Source organism: Solanum pennellii, chromosome 11, assembly GCF_001406875.1.
Source record: "Solanum pennellii chromosome 11, SPENNV200".
Taxonomy (NCBI): Eukaryota; Viridiplantae; Streptophyta; class Magnoliopsida; order Solanales; family Solanaceae; genus Solanum; species Solanum pennellii.
In genome coordinates, this window is record NC_028647.1 from 13,838,503 (window position 1) to 13,864,627 (window position 26,125).

General features: G+C 30.3%; 2 protein-coding genes and 2 long non-coding RNA genes across 4 annotated transcripts; 1 reads left to right on the forward strand and 3 right to left on the reverse strand.

Annotated features, from left to right (window-relative positions):
• Positions 1–372: 372 nt before the first annotated feature.
• Positions 373–2,901, reverse strand: LOC114074837. The gene is made up of 2 exons (XR_003575143.1): positions 2,168–2,901; positions 373–723 (listed from the first exon to the last, which is right to left on the reverse strand). It is a non-coding gene; the product is annotated as an uncharacterized LOC114074837 (long non-coding RNA).
• Positions 2,902–3,392: 491 nt separating this feature from the next.
• On the forward strand, positions 3,393–3,651 carry LOC114074802. Its single transcript, XR_003575086.1, has 2 exons — positions 3,393–3,448; positions 3,554–3,651. It is a non-coding gene; the product is annotated as an uncharacterized LOC114074802 (long non-coding RNA).
• A 19,212-nt stretch (positions 3,652–22,863) lies between these two features.
• On the reverse strand, positions 22,864–24,508 carry LOC107003681 (adenylate isopentenyltransferase 5, chloroplastic-like). The gene is made up of 4 exons (XM_027912700.1): positions 24,482–24,508; positions 23,564–23,756; positions 23,157–23,411; positions 22,864–23,003 (listed from the first exon to the last, which is right to left on the reverse strand). The coding sequence occupies exons 1-4, from the start codon at positions 24,506–24,508 to the stop codon at positions 22,864–22,866; spliced, it is 615 nt and encodes a 204-aa protein (XP_027768501.1).
• A 554-nt stretch (positions 24,509–25,062) lies between these two features.
• Positions 25,063–26,125, reverse strand: LOC107003683 (adenylate isopentenyltransferase 7, mitochondrial-like). Its single transcript, XM_027912701.1, has 3 exons — positions 25,981–26,125; positions 25,554–25,808; positions 25,063–25,400 (listed from the first exon to the last, which is right to left on the reverse strand). The coding sequence occupies exons 1-3, from the start codon at positions 26,123–26,125 to the stop codon at positions 25,063–25,065; spliced, it is 738 nt and encodes a 245-aa protein (XP_027768502.1).

Consider the following 26,125-nt stretch of genomic DNA (forward strand, 5'->3'; position numbering starts at 1 on the left):
TAGTTGTAAGACTTTATTAGAGTTACCGCTTAATTTTTAAGAAAAATCAAGAAAACTATTTTTTTCAATTTGACTAAACAGTAAATCAAGTTGAAAGAGTTTTAAAGGGGTTCGGGGTTCTTATTAGAATTTTAGGAAGGTGTTTAAGACACCTAAAATATCCTTTAATACGATTTTTCGGCAACTAACTTGTTTGGCTAAAAATTAACTTAATTCAATTCATTTGAAATTCGTAAAAAAAATAGCGAAGAAAATCAACTTATTATCTAAGTGAATATTCTATTTAGACTAGGTTGATTTAACTTAAAATGTTAAAACGAGATAGCGTCTTGCGGGGATTTGAAATTTTTAAACCCTAAAACTATCGACAAATTTCAACAATTAAATACGCAATAAAGTAAAAGAGAGAGAAAGAGAGAGTTGGGTCCAAATCCAATTTTTGTCCGCCTGGATCGGTGTTTGGACACTTTTCATTTTTGGGTCTTCGGCCCATTTCGATTGTACCTGTCCTAAACTAATCAAAATAATAATAATACAACATGATAAGGGGCTTAGGCCCATAAAATAACAAAATACAATATTTTGAAAGTAAAATTGAACTCTTTAACCCATTTCTCCGACTTTTTGATCTGTATGTCGATTTTTAGTTGGCTAACTCGATAAAAAAAAATATGTTGGGCCTCCATGGCCCAAATGGAAATGTGAGGGTGGGGTCCATGAGACCTGGACAAATTTCACATGTAGCAAGACCAATTAAAACACATAAGTAAAACTTCTAATAATTCATAAGAGGAAATGAAGCAATAAGACACTTTCGGGACAATGATTTCAAGAAAAGAATTAACAACATGCCTACACACATGATTTAACAAAGACTAATGTTGATCCCAAAATTGGTAAAAGTGTTATCCACACAAAATCCTCCTACTTCAAACAATGCCAATAATGTCATAAAGTATTTCAATCTCATGATAAATTGAATTAAACCAATGTACTCAATTCAACAATAAAGTCAAACTTATACTAGAAAGCAAATATTACTACACTCCTCATAATGAACAAATTGACAAGGATCAACTTCTCTTTTTAAATACGGGAGAAGAAAATCCAATAAACACAACATAACATAGGGGATATAAGCATTACAGACCATTAGAACAAAATTAATCACTAAGACCCATTTCAGTGATAAATGTGTATCATTTGGCGTATTTATAATAATAATAACGAAAGAAACAAGAAAGTAACCAAGTACTTTGGCAAGAAAATTAATGAAAAAACAAGCATGATCATGCCACAAGAAATAATAAAGCAGTGTCACTATTTTTAAGCATCAACATTTACCAAACTATGCTAAAATAATTTCAACCCACTAGGCATTATACAAACTATCTCGGTCGAGCTAATCCATGACATTCAAGAGCTTAAGGCACCAAATGATATTCCAGACAAAAATGAAAATGCATAATAACCAAATCAAGAGGGTATACAGAAAGATGCTAAGAGCACACCGCTGAATTAAACAAAAAACTTTTTTTATCTATATTCATACGAAACATTAGAGAGCCACAGATTTCTAAGAGCTTTCTATCACAAAATAGATACGGAGATTTTAAAAAAAAAACTACAAAATTTTCAGAACTTTCAACCATCAAAAAGTACCAAAACATCTCGATCTAAAATTAAGCGCAAAAGAAGACGGCAAAATTCCATTATCATCTTTTAAGCCAAAATAACGGATGACAAATAATATAGGGGGCGAGCCGAAGGGATCAGCGATATGCAGGCATGCTTCCAAAAGAACACAAATTCCTAAACTCAACTTGCATTCAAGAGACTAAAGGCGTCAGACATCTTCCAAACACCTAGCAAAGCAAGGACTCTATTTCGTAAATATGAATGGAGCATTATCAAAATGATCAACAAATAAACAGACCAAAATTTAAATGAGTGCAACTTAGCCGAGAAATCTTGAGAAGAACCATAAATAGAGAAACTAGATTAAGCAGGCGATAAAAAAATTTTAAAAAAATTCACAGAGGTTAGCATGAAGAGGAACATTTAAGCTTGAACATGTGAGATAAAATTAGTTCACCAACAATAACGACTATTTCATGACTCAATCATTCATTAGAATCGAAATGAAGAAAGGGCAAGAGTTGTATACATTGTTGTGGGCTGCGAATTGGGACCGGACGAGCTAGAAGGAGCAGTGACTTCCACACACATGAAACACAAACAGTGAACAGAAAACTCGATCAAATCTCGACCTTAACCACACTTGGAGTGAGCGCCGGCAGCGAAAAAGAACAGAGGAGTTATTAATGTATTTAGTACGTATGTTGACTATTTTTACTTAAGGAGTTCTGTGTAATGTTTTGCTCTAAACAACAACTTTTTTCCAACTTTCTTCCCTCTCTCACCAACCTTTTTAATGAAGAATAAAGAGAGCTTTTATAGAAGGAGATGGGGATTGATTTAGGGGGGAAAACAGGTTAGGTGTTTCTGGATAAATTCAAATTCAAAAATTCAAATTTTTCTAGAAGATAAAGCTCAACAAAGTGGAATTTGTACTATTTCAACGGATTAAAGAAGGGATCCCTCCGATTTTGGAGGAAGGACGACAAGCACGCGAGATGCCAACACCTGGCTTTGTACGAGAATTAGGGGCGAAGAAGAGAAGACACGCGCTAGGCTGCACGTTTCTGGGCTCGGGTCGCGGATTCGCTGTAGGATGTTGATTTTCGGACTGTTGAAGGTTCTGTGTTTCTTCGCGTCGAGGAACAAGAAGTAAAAGACGTAGGGGTCGTCTGGTTTGGCAGTTGTACGCTTATGCTGAAGTTGTTGTTAAATGGAATGGGTTGGGTTTAGGGATTTGAATTGTTGGTGGGCCTTTTTGGGTTAAAATTTGTGGGATGAGAATTTTATTGAAAGAATGGGTCCCATATAAAGGAAAAATTAGTGAACTAATCAAAATAAATAACATATTTAGTAAAAATATCCATACTTTATAAATATTAGCAATAATGTCAAAAATGTCATTATTTTAAAAAATTTATGTGTCCCAATTTTTCTCCTATTTTATCTCTCTTTTTCAATTAATTCTATATATCCTTTTTTTTAAGAAATCATTCTCTCTCATATTTATCTTTTCAAATTGTTAATTCTCTCTCCCATTTAATTTTTTTTCTCTCTCATGATTATCTTTTCTGATTTTCCTTCAACATTCAAGTTGCAAATATTTTTCTGCCATATATTTTGGTTATATTTTTAATTCAAAATTGGATCAACAAGAATCCCTTTATTAAGGTATCTCTAATCTTTATCCTATTTTCAGATTTCTTTTCTAATTTTATTTTTGTTTAAATCTTAAAAAATGTTGTTTGTATTTTTTCAATTTCCGTTATGATTTACTCTCCAATGGCTGAATCCAAGAGGCTTACTAGAGGTATTCATCTTAATCAACCAATTTCTAGTGATTTTTCATCCTTTAATTTATTTATTACTTAACAAATAGTGTATAATGTATAATCCGCTGCTAAAATGAGGGAAGAAAGAGGGTAAGAACATTTACAAGACTCATTGGTGTGCAAAACCTTCCTCAAATTCAGAACGCAAATGTAGAATCTTTGTCTACTCGTGAGGATCTTGGAAAAGACGACGAAGATCGGATAGTTGTCGAACAATTTTCTATTAGTTTGTTTTGTATTTATAGTTCTTTTTTAGAATTTGGTATGCTTTCTCAATTTGTATTCAAATCACTATGTATACTATCAATATTTGTATTTATTAAAAATTTCATGTTGCATGGTTTATGAATCTTGTATTTGTCCCTAATTTGTATTCATCCAAATGTATATCAACTAGTTATGTATTTTATTTATAAGAAGAACAACTTTCTATTAGTTTATTTGTATTCGAATACAAATACAAATAATAGACATATTGGAATGAATACGACTTAGAAAAGGAAACAAGATTTTGAAAAGAAAAATAAATACACAGTGAAAAATATATATGAATACAAATGTATTTCTTAAATAGCTACATTTTATTTGACATACATATTGGAATGAATACAAACTAATAAAGAAATACAAGCTTTATTATACAAAATACAACATGAAAACTAGAACGGATACTAATACAAACGATATACATATTGGAATAAATACAATTTAAGCAAGGATACAAAATTTTAAAAAATAAAACAAATACACTGTGAGAAAAGTATGGCAATTACAAATAAAACTATAGGTGTTCAAGTTTCTAAATTAAAAAATTAAAAAATTTAATAGATAAAACTATAATGTATTATCATAAAGTTTCATAATAATAATTAGTGAGAATGAGATATTATATTTTTTGATTATGATTTTCATAACAATAATTAGTGAAAAATTGATATTGAAATTTTATAGATGTGGTACTTCTTTAATTCCGTGATTTTTATAACAATAATTAGTGAAAATTGGATATTTATTTTGGTTAATAAAAGTGTTTAGAAACAAAAAAAAAAAGATTACCAGAATTGGATATTGATTTTTTTTAGAACAATGGAGAAAAAAAAGAATTTTTTATAACATGTTGAAAAAAAGAAGAAATAGATGAAAGTTGGTGTATTTTAATAAATTGTAACTGATGAAACTTTTAACATTTGTTCCTTTTTAAAAATAATAATCTCCCCTAAATTCCTCTCAATCTGTTATATAAAAATTATATTTTTTTAAAATAAAACAAATAATAAGAACATAAATAAGATACATAACAAACTTAAATTTTGACATTTTTACTAAATATTGAAAGTGTTGTTAATGAACCCTCTTAAATGTTAAAATATTGACATTTTAAAAAATTTCCCAAATATAAATTGTAAAGAAGGGCCCAAATGGTTTCCAAAGAGTGAAGACAAGGTAAGAGAAAGTAATATAACCATTGAATTGAGGACTTAGTCACTCGAGTTAACTAATGAATTCGGCTAAAAACTAAACAACATGAATTAACATAAATTAATTAATTAGCTTCTTAATCTTAAAGAAATAAAAAAATTAAGTTAACTATAAACTAAATAATTTAAAGTAAAAATTATTATATAATTAAACTAATAAGTAAAATGTTTAAACAAAGTAAACTGTTTTTGAGGCAATTTTTGAATAAAGATATAATAATCGTATATATAATTACGTAAGCCATATATATTAACTAAAAATTATAAAAACAGCCAAAAGATTAATTTAAAATAACTTGAAAATATATTTCAAACATTATTAAATCTAGTTATTTCAAATTGTTCGGAAATTAAGAAGCTCGTGAATTAATTTATATCAGGGAGGGCCAAAATTGGGTATCTACAACTGCCCCTCATTTTACTTGGATTGATGCAAGAAATTCGAGAAAAATGAAGTTGACTAATCAAACTTTGAACGACCACATATTCATCTCTTTGAAAAAGAAATTTAGGTACAGACTTTAGGAATTATGGTTGAACCTGGAAGTGGACTTCCTACATATCTCAGGCTATATGAGAATTCAGGCCATTTGTAGTTCGAAACGCTTGATTTAATATACGATTATGGAAGAATCCAAAAGTCATCCTGATACCGAATTATGAAGGCAACAGAATGCTTGAGAATATAATTTAACAGCGAATGTTATAATACAATCGAGTTTTCAACATCGAGTCCGCCTACACATCCTTAAACTTTAGTAATTAGGCTATTTGTAGTTTGACTCAAATGGTTGAAAAGAAAATCTATTATGCTATATAACCTTTGGTTTGATAAGAGTGACAATGTAAATCAAGTATGAAAAAAAACTTACAACCTCTTAGCCATGAATGTGGAGCTCTTCACATCCATAAGTATGAACTTACACGGACATGATTTTCAAAGCTCTTGGTGCATCGTCACTCAGATTGGAAAGATACCTCCAACGACCGTGAAAAATGAAATATCCAGATGCGAAATTGAAACCAGGAAACCTAAAGAAACAACCACATGCTTTCTAATATGGGTGTGGTTTGATTGTGGTGGAAGTCGCTCCTTTGCTCTCGTCCTAAGAGTTTGGTACTCCTCTTTGGACTATGTCTCATTTTGCTGCTAAGAAAAAATTCTACATTGTGCTGCATCGTCTTTGATGTCGTCCGCACCTATGGTTTGTTTTGGAGAATTCATCCTTTCGGATGCTCTCGACAAACAGTGGGATAAAACTCATTAGCTAAAAAATGTAATTCAAATGGAGAGATAGCGTCTTTTACCAGTTTAACTCTTAGTTGCTCTCCTTGAATATTTAACGTCAACTCCGTTGTGTTTGACGCAGACCAAATATAGATTATGTCTTATGTTTGCAATATAATCTTCAATGTACTCTTCATTTGATGTCGAAGTAATAAAATATAGACTGATGTAGTATTTTAATGACTCTCTTGATAATGTTCTTGCAAACGAAAATAATTATGACAATCCTTCATTGGTATGATGATGATAATGTATAAGTAGCATGACGTTGATCCATTGGTAGGATAATGCTACTACATGATAGGATGATGATAAAAATTAATCGATAGGATAATGTTGATGATCCATTGGCTGGATAATGCTAATAAATATCGCTCGGTGGGATGATATTGATCCATTGGTAGGATAATATAATGAATATACGTCGGTGAGATGATGTTGATTCTCTATTAATACGATAAATGATTCTTCCTTATAGTATGACGATGATGATAGGATGATGTTGTTGATCCATCGATAGGGTAGTGATGATGAATATCCATTGATAGGATGATGATAATAAAGATCCATCGATAGGGTAATGTTAATATATTGACAAGATAATGATAATAAATATTTGTTGGTGGGATGATGTTGATCGATTGGTAGGATAATGATAATGATCCACCGATAGGATGATGATGTTGCTTGTCCATTAATAGGATAAATGATTCTTCATTGATAGAATGATGATGTTGCTCCATCGATAGGATGACGATGTTGATGATTCTTCGGTAGGATAATGTTGATGATCTATTGGTAGGATAAGGCAGATTCATTGGTAGGATAATGATGATCCATTGATAGGATAATGATATTAAATATCCATCGGTAGGATGATGTTGATCCAGTAGGATAATGATAATGATACATTGATTGGATAATATTGATCAATTGGTAGGATAATGATAAAAATATCCGTCGGTAGGATGATATTTATCCATTGGTAGGATTATGTCAATCTATTGGTAGGATAATGTTGATCCATTGGTAGGGTAATGTTAATGATCCATTGGTAGGATAATGATAATGAAGATGATCCTCAGAGCAGTGGTATTATCTCCTTTGACAATTACTTTCTGAGTAGTAATAATATCATGCTTGATGACTTCCGTAAAATACCTTTCCTCGAGGTTTTCATTTGTTTCATCCTTGAATATAGTTGGACGTTCATTATAGACTTCATGTTGTTGGGAATTAAATGAAATAATGTTATTCATATTCCCAAGTCTTCGATAAAAACAGCATAAAATATTTTCTATAGGCTTGTGTCCATAGAAAAATTGTCAGTTTTGAGGAGCTATTCCCCTTTTTGACTTCTTCATATTCATCGAATGGAGAAATCTGCTGATTTCAAGGTGAACCTATCAACCTGCATCCACAGAAAAATTATTAGTTTAAAATAAAATGATCTGTGTCGATCTCTTTGCTTTTCTGCTCTTTGTTCTGCTATCTTCGGTTGATTTTTCTAATATCCCGCCTCTTGATAGATAATACATATTTTTTATGCAAAGATAGATAAAATATGAAGGAAATATTTTATGAAAATAGATTTTCAAAAAATAGTATTTGGAAAAAGTTACTCCCAAATATTATGTCACGTCAAAGTTGGCGAACTTCTTTGAGTCTCATGCTTGGAGGTCTATTTAATTATTCGTTGGGGAGTATTTAAAGTCACTGTAGACCGTCGATAAACTCATGTTGAAATTTTGAGGTCACCCTCAAAACTTCTGTCCCAGTTAACCGTCTTGTCTTATCTTTAACTGTCGATGAACAAATCACAGAATTTTTCAGAGACCCTCAAAAATTCTGTCCTAGTTGCAAATCCCAAAGTATGTTCAGTCTTGACTTTTTGAGGAAAAGCCTTTCCTCGAGAATTTTTGAGTTCCTCTCAAAAATTCTGTCCCAGTTTCCACTGTAAAGAGAAATAAAAATCTTATGGTAGATATGATCAAATCGTTGTGGCGCCTACGTATCTCGTTGAGGCAAGAGTTAGGTCAAACGTAGTTCCCCCTCAAATAATAACAACAGTAAAGAATTTACAAAAAAATCCGACGCCGACATAGGCCGCCTACGTATCTCATTCTTGAGAATTCAGTTCAAACGTAGTTCAAATACAAAAGGAAACATTTAAAGGGGATAAAGGAGTGAACAAGGCCAACATAGGCCGCCTATGTATCTCATTCTTGAGAATTCAGGTTAGACGTAGTTCATTACCAAAGAATAAATTCTAAGCATATAGAATTACAAGCAAATAAAGGTGGTTACAAGGAAAAGATAGAAATTGAGTCTTCAAATATAGTAACTTTTGACACATTTAAGTAGATTGATGACTTGAGAGATCTAATGTTCATGCTCAACCATATAATGTCACCAAACAGTATCGATGTGCTCGCTAAACAAACTGATGAGTTCTCTCTCCTTTGCTTTTGCCAGATAGGCACCAATTATGATTTCTTTGCAGCATTCATCATTTTCCCGATTCACTATTCCAATTTCTTCAGAACCCGGCTCTTTGTGACTTTCGAATTGTCTGAATTCCTCAACCACATGTTTGGGTACCGTGATCTTCTCATTGTAGTCCTTAAACTCGTCCGCATCTACCACATTTTGTTCATTCAGCTTGTGACATGACATGATATTGAAAGATTTGAAAATATTTTCCCTGAAATCATAGGTAGATACCGTTAGATTGCAAATATAAATCTAGGGAAGCAAATTTTTACAATAATGGAGGTTTTCGTTTGAAATGAGAAAATAAGAACATCGCCTATAATTTTTTTTCTTCAAAATATTAGGAGGGAGATTAAAACACAGTGGGGCAAAAAATAGAGTAAAGGATGGGTTTTAAGCCTCATTCGGAAAACCACCAATTTTGAAATAACATATAAAATTGTTTATATCTACCAATACGAGCGAGGCATTAAGAACGAAGTGGATGTCCAGTTAGTCATTTGCTCCTTTGGCTCGTTCTCTGGTATGACTGGTGCTTTAACCATCTCTTTAAGCACAATATAACCTTTTCTCTTTAAGCACAATATAACCTTTTCTGAACAAATTTTTGATTCCTTCCCCTAGACCATTTTGCATTTGAAAAGACCGGGATGAATGAGGCAATGATTTTGGAAAAGATTGATCAATTTTCTACTTGCTCTGACCCGCCTTTGGCACAAAAACAAAAGTTTGAGGAGGTGACACGATCACAAATTTTGATTTCACTGCTTTGATTTGAGGGACTACAACTTTCTCAACCTTTTCAAGGTTTGCTGAGATTATGACTTTCTCCACATCCAAATCTTCTTCGACTTCAACCATATTAAAGTCACCCCTCCATGATTCGGCATGGGGTTACTATTGACATTAGGAGTGGCGGTCTGAAGAGTGACGACTTTTTGGTCTATCAAGTCTTGAATTTTATGCTTCAAGTTGATACAATCCTCAATAATATTCCCAGCACCTCCGGAATGGTAAGCACAGTGAAGATCGGGTCTATAAAGCTTGGAGTTAACATTGATTTTTTTGGATAAATTGTCTGTGTCATGCCAACTGATTTCTATCTCTCAAAAAGTTGTGTTCGCCTCTAAACCAAAGGAGTAAAGACTCTAGAAGGTTTCTTCTCAAGATTTGGACGAGGAAGACAGTGTGAAGGTACTTGAAGGTAGTTTCGAGGATTTTGGTGAGCTGGTGCTTGCGTTTGAAAATTTGAATATTGCGGAGCTCGGTAGCTAGGAAGGGTACTTTGGTAGTATGGTGGTGGATTTTGGTAACTTGGTATGATATTTAAACAATTAACTGATGGAGAGTGATAATATGGATGAGTATTTTGGTAATGTGGAGATTGAGCTTCGTAAATAGGAGGTGAAATTTGGTAACTCGATAGTGGAGTTTTGTAATTCGGAGGTGAAATTTGGTAACTCGATGGTGAAGTTTGATAACCTGGCTGGGTATAACAAGCTGGATATGAATTTTGTGGAGCTCGAAGATAACCTTTGTAAGGTGAGAATTTTCTGAAGGGTCCTTTTCCATCAGATGTGCAGGAAATAGAAAACACATCCTCTCTCTTCTTTTTCAACAATCCTATCAATTCAGTAGGGGCGGCGACACGAGAAATCTTTCCAGTTTTAAGCCCATCTTCTATAGCCTCACCTACCTTGATTATCACTGCAAATTTTGCTCTAGTGAGTAATATTATCCTGTGATAATACTCTGGCTCTTGAATGCGTATGAACACTTAAACGATCTCCTTCTCAAACATAGGGGGTCGAACTCGAGCGGCCTCTTTCCTCAACCTATACGCATATTCACGATTTCACTGGCTTTTTTCTTAATTCTCTCCAAAGAATAGCGATCAGGAACAATCTCCACATTGTAGGCAAACCGTTCAATAAAATCTTTAGCTAGTGCATTCCAGCTACACAACTGCTTTATCTCGTGGGAGGTAAACCATTCCAGTGCTTCTCCTTTCAAACATCGGCTAAAAAGCCTCATTAATAAAGATTCATTCCTTCCAACTCCTACGACTTGGTCACAATAGGCTCTCAGGTGCGCCAATGGATTTCCTTTTCCTCCAAAAGTGTCAAATTTTGGCACTTTGAACCCTTCTGGAAGGTAGAGATTTGGATGGATTCACAAATCCTCATAACTCAATCCATCGACTTCGGGAATATAGTGCAACTCTTTCATGGATTTCCCGATCTATTCTTTCATATTCAGACTGAATGCCTCTTCTTTTGACCTCCACTCTCTCGCATGTTCCTCATAGTGATCAAGCTCGGAACAATGTGAATAAGGTTCATTTGGAATTGGAATTTGAAAAGTAACATTTTGAGGCAATGGTAGAGCAATGGAGGGATTCTGGGTATTTTGAGTGGCTTGTTAATTTTGGGGGAAAGTTTGAAGGTTGGTATTTTGGTTTTGAAAATAAGGGAAGGTCTGAGCATTGTTCGTATTTTGGTTTTGAGAAATATGGGAAGTTTGAAGGTTGGTATTTTGAAGAGGAGGCGGTGCTCGACATGAGATGGTGGCGCGATGGGGATTGGGGGTAATTAAGTCAATGGTTGGAGGATTTTGAGCGCGGTTAAAGGGTAGGTTCTGAACTTGTTCTACACTTGGAGGAGGAAAGTGGAGTGGAGGTCTTTCATCTCATGTAGGGTTGTAAGTGAAAATTGGATTAGACAAATCTCGCATTCTTTGCATTTCGACCCTCATTTCTGCAATCTGTTGCATTAACTGCATAACTAATTCATTTTGATCACTGGCGACGGGTTGAGCTACGACAACATCATTCAGGCTAATCTCGTCATTGTTATCACCCATTATTGTCTTTTCTTTTTGCAAACTTTGATCGAGTAAGGAATCCTTGGAGCCCTTAGATCTTGTGAAATATGGATGATCAGCCAACTTATCAACACAGATCAGTTCTAAGTACCTGACAAAATGAAAAATATCTCAAAAGGCAAATGTGTTAGTGCCGGAAGGTGATAAAAGTACAAGATATCGCACATATGTGTAAACACACAAGAGTTTCTTTATTGAGAGATAAACTAGCCTATCAAAACATAGAAATAGCTAAACAGACAGGAATTTGTCTACTTGACTTTGGGATTAGTGAATAAAAAATATCGACTTGAGTCGAAACAAAGTCGACGGTATCTTTTATTGTCGTACTTTTAATTTTAGATTGAGATGTAATTGTAATTTCTTTTGACAAGATAAAATTTCTCAAAAATGGGGATCAAACCTTGAAAGGCTACATGTGTATCTCACAGGGGAGAATTAAGGTCCTACGTAGTTCGACCCACTTGAATTTTTTTTCACTTTGATACGATAGATTATTTTTTTCTGATATGAGAGTAATAATTTTTACAAAAATGAAGTTCAAATTTTATCGGGAAAATTAAAGACTCGAATAGTATTTGACGCACTTTTGATAGTTACTTGACATTTATGCTTATGGGTTCAAAAAAATGAAGAAGTATAAGATATAGTATCTCCAAATAAAGCAACATATTCACATAGCCAACAGTTTAATAATACGATAAAGAAAAGAAGACACATAGCCAAAAATATTAGTATTAAGGTTGGAACCCTTCAAATCCCCAGCAGAGTCGCCATTCTATTTTATTTTGGAAAATATTTTTTTTATAGTTTTGAGACTTTGTCAGAGTCGCCGCTTAATTTTTAAGAAAAATCAAGAAAACTATTTTTTCAATTTGACTAAACAGGAAATCAAGTTGTAAGAGTTTTAAAAGGATTTGGGGTTCTTATTAGTATTTTAGGAAGGTGTTTAAGGCATTTGGGCCTCTATGGACCAAATGGATATGCAAGGGTGGGGTCCATGAGACCCGGACAGATTTCACATTAGCAAAAAAGCAAATAAAAGACATAAGTAATACTTCTAATAATTCATAAGAGGAAATGAAGCAATAAGACACTTTCAGGAAATGATTCCAAGAAAAGAATTAACAACATGCCAAACACACGATTTAACAAAGACTACTGTTGACCCCAAATTGGTAAAAGTGTCGTCCACACATAATCCTCCTACTTCAAACAATGTCAATAATGTCATAGAGTATTTCAATCTCATGATAAATTGAAATTAAACCGATGTACTCAATTCAACAATAAAGTCAAACTTACACTAGAAAGACAATATTATTACACTCCTCATAATAGACAAATTGACAAGGACCAACTTCTCTTTTTTATGATGGGAGAAGAAAATCCAACAAACACAACATAACATAGGGGATAAATAAGCATTGCAGACTATTAGAATATTTTAAATGTATGAGAAAAGATTTACTTAAAATTAATCACTAAGACCCATTTCAGTGATGAATATGTATCTTTGGCGTATTTATAATAATATTAATGAAAGAAACAAGAAAGTGACCAAGTACTTTGACAAGAAAATTAAAGAAAAAACAAGCATGATCATGCCACAAGAAATAATCAAGCAGTGTTACTATTTTTAAGCATCAACATTTACCAAATTATGCTAAAATATTTTCAACCCACTATGCATTGCACAAACTACCTCGGTCAAGCTAATCCATGACATTTAAGAGCTTAAGGCACCAAATGATATTCCAGGCAAAAATGGAAATGCATAATGACCAAATCAAGAGGGTATACAAAAAGATGCTAAAAACACACTGCTGAATTAAACAAAAAAAATTATCTATATTCATATGAAACATTAGAGAGCAACAGATTGCTAAGAGCTTTTTATCGCAAAATAGATACGAAGATTTTAAAAAAACTCTAGCTAAACTTAAGCGCAAAAGAAGATGGCGAATTCCAATATCATTTTTTAAGCCAAAATAACGAATGACAAATAATATAGGGGGCGAGCCGAAGGGATCAGCAGATATGCAGGCATGCTTCCAAAAGAACATAAATTCCAAAACTCAACTTGCATTCAAGAGACTAAAGGCATTAGACATCTTCCAAACACCTAATAAAGCAAGGACTCTATTTCGTCAAATATGAATGGAGTATTATCAAAATGGTCAACAAATAAACAGACCAAAATTGAAATAAGTGAAACTTAGTCGAGAAATCTTGAGAAGAACCTTAAATAGAGAAACTAGATAAAGCAGGCAATAAGATCTTTTAAAAAAAAAAAAAAGATAAAAATAAAATAAACGAGATATATGTATATCCGTTTCCGAAGGTTAGAATGAAGAGGAACATTTAAGCTTGAACATGTGAGATAAAATAGTTCACCAACAATAACGACATTTTCATGACTAATCATTCATTAGAATCTAAATGAAGAAAGGGCAAGAGTTGTATACATTGTTGTGGGCTGCGAATTGGGACCGGACGAGCTAGAAGAAGCAGTGACTTCCACACACATGAAACACAAACAATGAACAGAAAACTCGATCAAATCTCGACCTTAACCGCACTTGGAGTGAGCGCCGGCAGTGAAAAAGAACAGAGGAGTTATTAATGTATTTAGTACGTATGTTGACTATTTTTGCTTAAGCAGTTCTGTGTACTTTTTTGCTCTAAACAACAACTTTCTTCCCTCTCCCACCAACCTTTTTAATGAAGAATAAAGAGAGCTTTTATAGAAGGATATGGGGATTGATTTAGGGGGGAAAACAGGTTAGGTGTTTTTAGATAAATTCAAATTCAAAATTCAAATTTTTCTAGAAGATAAAGCTCAACCAGGTGGAATTTGTACTATTCTCAACGGATTAAAGAAGGGATCCCTCCGATTTTGGAGGAAGACAAGCAAGCGAGATGCCAACACCTGGCTTCGTACGAGAATAAGGGGCGAAGAAGAGGAGACACACGTTGGGCTGCACATTTCTGGGCTCGGGTCGCGGATTTACTGTCTATTTTTTATTTTTGGACTGCTGAAGGTTCTAGGTTTCTTCACATCGAGGAAGAAGAAGTAAAAGACGTAGGGGTCGTCTGGTTTGGCAGTTGTACGTTGATGCTGAAGTTGTTGTTAAATGGAATGGGTTGGGTTTGGGAATTTGAATTGCTCGTGGGCCTTTTTGGGTTAAAATTGGTGGCTTGGGAAATGTATTGAAAGAAGGGAAACTTACATAAATGTACTATAATAAAAAAAAATATTTACCATTTATAGCTATAATATTTTTACCTCACTTGATCACTTTTAATTCATTTATAATACAAGTTTAATACATATTACAAAGAACAATTTATTATTCACATATAATACAAATTTTAATAATGAATAATATATTTATCACACATTTTAATACACTTATAATACAATGTGATAATTTTTTTACCAAACAAACATAATATATTTCAAAAAACAATTATAATTCATATATATTGCATACATAATTCACTTTTAATATATATTACAAATTTAACAAAGCACTGCTATAAATGGTAATAAACAAAAAGTATCGCTAAAATCAGTAATTATTTTTTAAAATGTATTAATTTATGTAATTTTTCCTTGAAAGAATGGGTAAATATAAATTGTAAAGAATGGCCCAAATGGTTTCCGAAGAGTGAAGACAAGGTAAGGGAAAGTATATAGCCATTGAATTGAGGACTTAGCCAACTCGAGTTAACTAATGAATTGGGCTAGAAACAAAATAACATGAATTAACATAAATTAATTAATTAGCTTCTTAATCTTAACTAAATAAAATAATTAACTTAAATATAAACTAAATAATTTAAAGTAAAAACTATTATATAACTAAACTAATTAGTAAAATGTTTAGACAAAGTAAACTCTTTTTGAGGAAATTTTTGAATAATCATAAAATATACTAATCGTATATATAATTACATAAACCATATCTATTACCAAAAAAAATAATAAAAAGAGCCATAAGATTAATTTAAAATAACTTGAAAATATATTTCAAACATTATAAAATATAATTATTTCAAATCGATCCGAATTTAAGAAGCTCGTGGATTAATTTATATCGGAGAGGATCAAAATAGGTGTTAACAAATGCTTTATTAATGAATTATGGAATTCAAAATAAGCATTTTCGTGCATTCTTGTATTTTAATTACCATGTTATGTATTCTATTTATAAGTTAAAATTTTCATCCTATCATATAAAAAATTTGTGCATTCTTCATAGTGAATAATAATAATAATTTTAAATTATATCACTTAAATCGATGAAAAACTATAAAATATTATTAATTCTTAATGAAAGTGGTATATATTCAATAGTACATATTTTTAAAACTATTATATTACATTAAAAAAGAATTACAAATATTAGAGATTTATTCAATGGTCTTATATGATTTATAATATGTTAATTACAAACAATATATAATAGAAATAATATAAAATAATTACAAAGTGAAACATAGGGTACAAATAGTAGTTTTTCGAAATTGAAGAACTACTATTTGTCTCTCTATAAATGAAGTATAGAAAGTGCTTGGAGAGCCCATTATCTATTTACCTTCAAAATATAGAGAAGAGTGAAATTCGCATGTTACATTTGACGAAAAGGAGAGCAGAAAGGTAGGGTGACATGAAGGAGAATGGTTGAGGTGGGGGAAAAAAAATTCTTACACTCAAACACACTTATTTATTCTGTATTTAATTTTATTTCCACGTCAAATTTCATAAGGATATTAAATTTACTTTTCAATAGTATAGATGTATAATAAGCCGGCCTAATAACAAGTAACTAATTTTTCAAGACAACGTTAGATCTGAGTTTATGTCATTTAATTTCCATTTTACTAAAAGAAGTTTTTGTTAGCTGTATTTATGATAAAAAGAAATTAGAGAAAATGTAAATTTTTTTTTAAAGAAAGACAATGAATAATTTGATAATGAATTTTATAGTTGTATTTATGATGAAAAGAAATTAGAAAAATGAATTATAATTATTTGACAATATTTGTTTTTAGCTTTGAAATTGACATCTCATTGTAGACAATAAAATTCTCGTCGAGAAAATAATAATCAAGAACGAAAAATTAGAGCAACAATCAATTTTATTATTTTAAATGCGAGTGTTACAACCTCTATAATTCCTCTGAATTCGCCTTTTCAAATACAAATTCAAGGGCTTTAGAGCTTGTTCTTGAATCTATGATGAACTTGAACTTAAACTTTATCTTGATCTTTACTTTTATTTGAACTCAAGGGTTTCGAGCTTGTTCTTGAATTCGGTGGTCTTGATCTTGATCGTTCTTGAACTTGAATGCTTGAATTCTTAAACTTGTAGCTTTGTAGAGAATTAAATGCCATTTGTACCACAAAGTTTCTCTAGCTTCTTGTTTAGAATTTTCTGTCTCTTTTCTGAATTATGAGGACCCTTATTTATAGTTTTATAATAGAGAAGTTGCGATTGGAATAGAATTTCGTTCAGCCAATCAGATTTAACTGACATGGCATATGGGCTTTATGGAGCGGGCTTGTCACCTTTGACACATGTCATGATACTATTGGTTTTCTTATTTGACTTGACATGCCCATCATCTGCACACGTGGCGCCAAGATGGGCTCTAGAATGAGATGAGATTGGGTTTAACAAATTGGGTTCATCCAATGTAGCCCAAATCAATTAATTTAGACTTCAGTTAAATCCGTATTTATTGGACTTAAATATTTAAGTCAATTATATCAATCCACAAAATTTATTTGGATTAATATATTTATGTATTCAATATAATCCGAATCATTTTATAAATTTATATTTAATAAATTTTAAATAATTACACTCATCTCATACACTGTTAAAAATACAATACTATCAAGAACACGATCTCCACAAAAATATTAATCTTTACATACTAAATTTTAAAAGATGACAGTAATGAATAATTTTAAAATATTAGAAAAATTTTAGAATGTTAGAAAATATACAGTAATGTTAATATGAGAATAAAATATCCTTTTACTGAGTGTAAAAAAAAAAGAGAGAAACAAATTTCTAAAAAGGCGAAAGAAACAGTTGGCAACATATGGTCCTACCAATATGACATAGAGAAGGGCCTAAAATGTTACCTATTCAAATAGGTATAAAATTATTTCATTCATCTTATAGCATATAAATATTTTTGATGTTAATCTTTTTATTCGAAAAGAACCTCGATATTAATTATTTGGCTTTTTGTTTTAAAGAGAGTTAGAAAAGCCAATTACATTTACCTTTATTTTGAACACTTTCATCTAAAATAAAATAATCAAATATTCATTTATTAGTTATCTAATTTGATTCATCCAAATTTAAAGCCTTCTTAAATAAATAATAAAAAGGTTTAAGTCATTTATGGCCACCTAAAGTTATTCGCATATTTCACTTAAACACTTCAACTAAAAGTTGTTCTTACTGAATACCTGAACCGTTCAAAACATGTACCTGTTAAATACTTTTTGATGACATGAAGGGCCCGCTTGACCATAGATTTTTCAAATAATATTTACGAAAAGATTTTGCAAATAATGTTTGTCCATACAAATTTTTTGGCAAATATCCCAAATTCCCAAACAATAGTTTTTTCTAGTATATGGGTCAAATCTCATTATTTGAGATCTTTTGAAAATCAAAATTTTATCCCAAATTTTTATCTTTTACAAAAACAGCCTCTATAATAGTTGTTTGCGTTGTATTACATAATTTTTTACGTTAACACCAAAATAGTGATGAAATAATTAGTGAATATTAAATAATGATATGATTATTGATGAAAATGATGAAAAATTAGCTCAAGATAATAAAGTCATGTGTTTCGTCTACTTCACGATGTATGGAATGATACTTGTTGCACTCACTCCAAATTACCACATTGCTCTAGTGTCATGGACACTATTTTTTATTGTTGTAACGAATCAATTGACTTGTAATACAAACTTATATTTAGTTTTGATAGTTTTTAAAACTTATGGGCATAAATTATATTTTTTCTAAAAAGATGAAATATATTTCTCAAATCCTATGGCCAAACACATGGTGATATTTCACCCAAATTTTCACTCAAATAATATTTTCCAATAATATTTGAAAATTTATGGCCAAACACTAGCGAAATTATAAGTGTAATACAATTCTAAGTACGCACGTAATCCATAATTAATATTTTTTTTGCTGACAAATAAAACATGAACATATCAACATAAGAAATTCATAATCTGAACATAATTTCTTTTTTTTAAAAAAAATCTCAGTTGTCTTGTCCAACTCATCTTCTCCAATTTTACTTCTGAGTTCAAAATTATCTGAACCTCAACGACCAAATTCCTTGCTACCATCCCGCAACACCCTTTCCATATAATCCTACATTCATTCTTCTTTCTAGCATCATTCCGCTATCATCAATATTATCATCGTTGTTATCTTCATCAAAAAATATCAATGATATAAATTAATAACCAGTAAAAACACAAAAGATCAAAAGAGTTTACTGTTAAAGATTTTCATTTAAGTTGTAAAGAGAATTTCACCAAAAATTAAATTAAATTGAGTCAAAAATAATTTTGAGGAAACTCTATTTTTTTAAACAAAATTAATATCGAGTCTAAAGTTGTTTTCTTATATAATTAAGAATGGATAAGAAAGGTGGAATAATGATGATTATCGAGTGTACGTAGTTTTAGTTGTCAATCACTATGTGTGTTTAGGCAAAAAAAGAAAATGGGGAAGGACAGATATTGGGATTGTTCTGGCAAAGAAGAAAAGGGAGGAAGAAACTTTTTTTTTTGGGGGGCTGAAAACATAGTTTTAAAGTTATTTTAATTTCTAATTTTTAAATTGAAACTTTTTTGGGGGGCTGAAAACATAGTTTTTAAGTTATTTTAATTTCTAATTTTTAAATTGAAACTTTTTTGGGGGGGCTGAAAACATAGTTTTTTTAAGTTATTTTAATTTCTAATTTTTAAATTGAAACTTTTTTGGGGGGATGAAGACATAGTTTTTAAGTTATTTTAATTTCTAATTTTTAAATTGAAACTTTTTTGGGGGGGCTGAAAACATAGTTTTTAAGTTATTTTAATTTCTAATTTTTAAATTGATATTACGGGACAATGACATATGTCTTTTTTTTTAATTTGTTACAATGTCACGCCAGTTGCCAGCCGCGAGGGCATAACATATAATTTTTATTTTTAGTTGATTGTAAAAAATGTTTGATAGGTACTTTTCTTTTATTAAAAAAAATATTCAATTAAAACAAGTCTAAAAAAAAGGTGTTCAAGTGAGATATACGAAAAATTTTGAACGTCCGTAGATGATTCATACCTAATAAAATCACATGTAATTCAGATTTTGACACATATGTTTGAAAAATCAAAAAAATATTTATGTCATGATATTTTTTTATCGACCTATTTTAAATTAAATACCCAAATTATTATAACCAACTCATAAGTGGAGATCCATCTAAAATTTGCATCTGAATTTTCATTATTCTTTTAAATTATGTTATTATCATGAGGTGGGGTAGGGGTGGGAATCGGAGTGAATCTAATTTTTATTCGCTTAATTTCAATTTTGAATCTTCAACATATTGAATTAATTATTTCTGTATGAATGTCCTTGTCATTTTCCTTTTTTTTTTGTCATAAGTTCAAAAAAAGTAAAATTAAAATGGTTTAAGAAAAAAATAAAAAATAAAAGAAGTGAATAAAGGGGAGAGATGATTTTACTACGGAACACAAAATCAGATCAATTAATATCCGCATTCTTATCATAAGAGATAGTTACAAATATCGTCTTTACAATCTTGAAATTTTTAACTTGACTATGTTGGCAAGATATATGATTGATGGTAAGTTGTCTATTTAATTACAATCCTCAAAAAAATTATTACAATACTTTTCAAAAAGAATGTCTGCTTAATTATATCATTTTTCAAAAGGCCGTAAGATACTTAAATAATTATCCTCAATATAGTTTCAACAATAAGACTCTCCAATTCAATATCAAATTTTATATCAAGTTCTTATTTGGTGTAAAATTTGACGTTTTGGAGCTCCAATCCAAACATCAAATTTTATACCATTTTGATGTGTACATAGTGTTACACCAAATTTGGTGTAGCACTATTCATCAAACCAATTTACTTTATTAAATATTTCAATATTATTTCATCATACAAAAGTTTTAACTAAACATTACATAATTGTACGTTTTAATTAAATCTCTTGTATATTTGATTATTTTTATGTAATGTTTTTATAATATTAATTTTAGGCATAAATTGTTTATAAGTTAATTTTTTATATATGACTTTTTAAAAAAATTATGTTAACTCTACTATAAATTATAATTGAATATAACTACAATTAACCTCCACAAAAATTTAAAATGCAAACATATAAATTAGTCAGTGTACTTAAAAATAAACTTAAATAATAAAATTCAACAAAGTAGTAATTGGCATACATCTTTAGACAATATAAAGAAAATAATATGAATTGTATATGGTAAATGTTTTATAAAGAATTTATTTATGATATAAGAAAATATAAATAAAGTAAGAAATAATAATATTTATAATAATAAAGAGAGAAAAAGATTGATGTAAAATTTGGTACAATAGATTGAAAATGATTTACATCAAATAATACTGAACCCAAAATTGATATAAAAATTGATGTTTGAGTTAGAGATGCCTAATATTTTTATAGGAAAAAAAAAGTAAAAGCTAATATTTTTATAGGAAAAAAGGAAAAGGGTCAATATGCCCCTAAACTATTCAAAAAAGTCTAGATATACCCTCCGTTTAAAGTTTGGTTCACTCATGCCCTCGTTGTCCAACTTTTGGTTCAAATATGCCCTTATGGGCGTTAGTTGTCATGTTGGACATATCCAACTCATTTTTCATTTCTTTAAATGCCACATGAAATTGTCATGTCATTTTGACCTTATCACATGACATTCATATGAAAATGGAAAGATATTCGGACTCATAAACACCTAATCTGATCCATAAATCAACTCTTTTTAAAATATATTATCCGATCGATTTTCAACAATTTTGTTTAATTTTTATTTTTTGATAAATTCTAAAAATGAGCAATTGATTAAATAAAAAATAGGAAGAATATGAAAAAAAATGAAATTAACGCAAAATATTCACAAATAATTATAGTAACCTTAAATTCAACTTAAACACTTTTTTAAAAAAAAATATTTTTTCGATAAAATCGAAAATGAGTAATTAATTAATAAAAATATGAAAAAAATAAAATTAATGCCAAAAATTAAAAAATAAATACAATAACCTTAAAAATTCAACAATCTCAACATTATCTTAATTTTTGATTTTTTTGGCTAATCTCAAAAATGAGTTTATAAAAAAAAATATGAAAAAAATATAAAAATTACACAAAAAAATTCACAAATAAAAAATAAGAAAATCTGAAACAAAATTTAAAATAAAAAAAATTGTTGAAATAATTGAATTTAAGGTTACTATATTTATTGGTAAATATGGACGTAAATTTTTTATTTTGTTTTCAAATTTTCCTCTTTTTATTAATAAATTACTCATTTTCGGGATTTGTCGAAAAAATAAAAAAATTTAAAAAATCATTGTAGAATGAAATTACTATATTTATTTATGAACTTTTGGCGTTAATTTATACTTTTTTATATTTTTCGTACTTTTTATTAATCAATTACTCATTTTCGATATTACCGAAAAAATAAAAATTTTAAAAAAATATTGAAATTTCAGATTTAAAGTTACTATAATTATTTATAAATTTTTTATGTTAATTTCATTTCTTTTCTATTTTTTTATTTTTTATTAATCAACTACTCATTTAAGTAAAAGAAGTATGTGACTAACACATGTTATATTTTTCTTTTGAAATTGACGTCTCATGCATGCTTTGTCAGAGAACACGGTATCCACAAATATGATCATTTTTGAGAAATCTCTTCACAATATCTAGGCATGGTTGCAAAACAGTATTCGTCCATGCTTCGTCAAAATCTTCTACTCTATCTTCTTTGAAAACGTCCGTAGCAACAATATGATGCACCGATCACATTTTCTCGCTTATTAATCGTTGAATCTTGTCAAGTTGGTTACAAATTAACATACGAGTATTACGCTTGATACTTGAAATTGAAGCTTGAAGAATCATCTACTTTGATTCATCATCTCCGTCTATATTTGTTTCTTCCCTTAAATATATGTCCATTTCAGGGACACCGATGGACCGTCGGATTCCTTTGGTGTAATCTGCATTTGGAATGAAAATCTGTCGCACCTCATCCACTAGCCCTGCATGCAACACAAATTTAAAGAAGAGTTTTATTTAGCAGAACATATATTTGATGACCAAAAGTATTATTAAAAAAATTATATAAGAAAAGTTTTTAGCTAGTTGCATGATAGTATAGCTTTATTGATACATTAAATAATTACAAAAATTACCTGCTTTGACCATTTGATCAACCCTCATGTCAACTTTACGGTTCAAGACTGATTGCTCAACATCAATCCAAATAAAGCAACTATCATACTTATATTTGAACATGAACACATGATCTTTCACAAGTTTTTTAATATACGAATTTGACCCTCCAACAATAATTGGAACACGTTGAGTCTTCAGTATTTTTTCTATATAGACGACAGCTTGCAAACAAAAATCTTCAGCTATGAAGTTTGAATCTGGTTCAATTTCACCTAAGGAAATGTGATAAAATGAACTTTCTCCGAATTGAAAAAAATAATTTTTTAATAGTAAAGTACATTTTTCACTAGAATCTATAATTACTACTATAAAATTATCTTGGTAGTCATTTGATATAAGTATTCTTGAGAATAAACATATATACCTAACAAAATGTGTCGTACACCTTGTTTCTCAGTGTGTGTGATCTTGTTTGTAACAATTTCAAGTCCCTTGTATACTTGCATTTTATCCGAGTTGATTATTTCTCCTCGAAAATGGGTGGCAAGGTCAACAGAGAGACGGGATTTTCCAGAACCTGTGGCCCCCATTATGAAGATCACTTTCTTCTTGTTGAACTCGTCATTGTTGATGAAAGTATTCATTTTATCTACACCAAAAAAAATAACAATTAGTTTATAATAGTGAATTCATAAAGTCAGACATTAAAAAATCTTGTAAATATAAAGCTAGTAAATAGAAACCTTGCTTGACTTGGAATATACTATCTAAAAATATAAAATTTTCTTGGTGGTGGATGTGAATAAAAAATTACATTCAGCTTTTTTAGTAAAATCTTTTTGTGGACTTATTAATTGACATATCAATTTCATAATTACTAATATATTTTAGGATTAAAATGACTTTTAAAAGTTTATACATATGTCAACTTGAATTTTGGTAATTATTATTAAATATATTTTAGGATAAAGTTATTAGTATACGTTGTTAGGAGATCACATAGAGCTGGGCTTTTATAGTAAAAATGTGATTTTTATAGACTTATTAATTAGTAAACCAAATTAAATATATATAAATTCATATCTTTTAGAATAGGAATAGTTCATTAAAAATTTAGAGATATGTCACCTTAAATTTTGGCGATTAAACTTAAATTATTTTAGGATGACGTTTATATTGTTCTGAGATCACAAGTAGTTACAAAAGGATCGTACAAAGAACTCAATACTATATATTCAAGTGATAATGCGTCAAATGTTACACTATTCAACAACACATCATAAGTGTTAAGTCTAATTCCATAATAGGAAAGTGAACAATTATCGATAACTATTTCAATTACGAGTATTTGTATTGACTTGTGCACCATATAATAGTAGATAAGGACTTTATTGAATCAAGCTTCAATCACCGTGATAGAATTAGGTAGAATATATTCATTACCGATAGATTACAAATTTACTATTTTATCTTCTTTGTCTATGTAACATTTTTAAGTATTGAGTTAAGAATTCTATTCTTTAAAATCCTTTTAGTGTGGAATCTTCCCGAACATTTATGTTGATTTATTATTTTATCACTCTATTAGCTTGACATTATGAGTGATCTCATGTAATTGTGTACGTACGTATTTGTATTAATATATTTTAAATATAGAAGACTTGGACTTGGACTTGGGGCTTGGGCTTGGATCGAAACTTAAAATAAATATTTCATTTGTAGATAAGAATTCTTTTTACAGACAAGAGTAACATATATAGAAATAAGGGTCATATCATACACATATATTTATAATGCGATAAAAACTGTACAAAGTAGGTCAAAAATTAAAGAGACCAAAACAGAAGACGGCGATAATGATAGTTTATGTACACTCAATAATAATATTGTGATGATCGTTTTTGAGAAATCTCTTCACAATATCTAGGCATGGTTGCAAAACAGTATTTGTCCATGCTTCGTCAAGATCTTCTTCTCTATCTTCTTTGAAAACGACCGTAGCAACAATATGATGCACAGACCAATTTTCTCGCTTATTAATCGTTTAATCTTGTCAAGTTGGTTACAAATTAACATACGAGTATTACGCTTGATACTTGAAATTGAAGCTTGAAGAATCATCTGCTTTGATTCATCATCTCCGTCTATATTTGTTTCTTCCCTTAAATATATGTCCATTTCAGGGACACCGATGGACCGTCGGATTCCTTTGGTGTAATTTGCATTTGGAATGAAAATCTGTCGCACCTCATCCACTAGCCCTGCATGCAACACAAATTTAAAGAAGAGTTTTATTTAGTAGAACATATATTTGATAACCACAAGTATTATTAAAAAAATTATATAAGAAAAGTTTTTAGCTAGTTGCATTATAGTATAGCTTTATTGATACATAAAATAATTACAAAAATTACCTGCGTTGACCATTTGATCAACCCTCATGTCAACTCTACGGTTCAAGACTGATTGCTCAACATCAATCCAAATAAAGCAACTATCATACTTATATTTGAACATGAACACATGATCTTCCACAAGTTTTTCAATATACGAATTCGACCCTCCAACAATAATTGGAACACGTTGAGTCTTTAGTATTTTTTCTATATAGACGAACAACTTGTAAACAAAAATCTTCAGGTGTGAAGTCTGAACTGGTTCAATTTCACCTAAGGAAATGTGATCAAATGAACTTTCTCCAAGTCGAAAAAATAATTTTTTAATAGTAAAGTATATTTTTAACTAGAATCTATAATTACTACTATAAAATTATCTTGGTAGTCATTTGATATAAGTATTTTTGAGAATAAACATATATGCGTAACAAATAGTGTCGTACACCTTGTTTCTCAGTGTGTGTGATCTTGTTTGTAACAATTTCAAGTCCCTTGTATACTTGCATTTTATCCGAGTTAATTATTTCTCCTCGAAAATGGGTGGCAAGGTCAACAGAGAGACGGGATTTTCCCGTTCCTGTGGCCCCCAT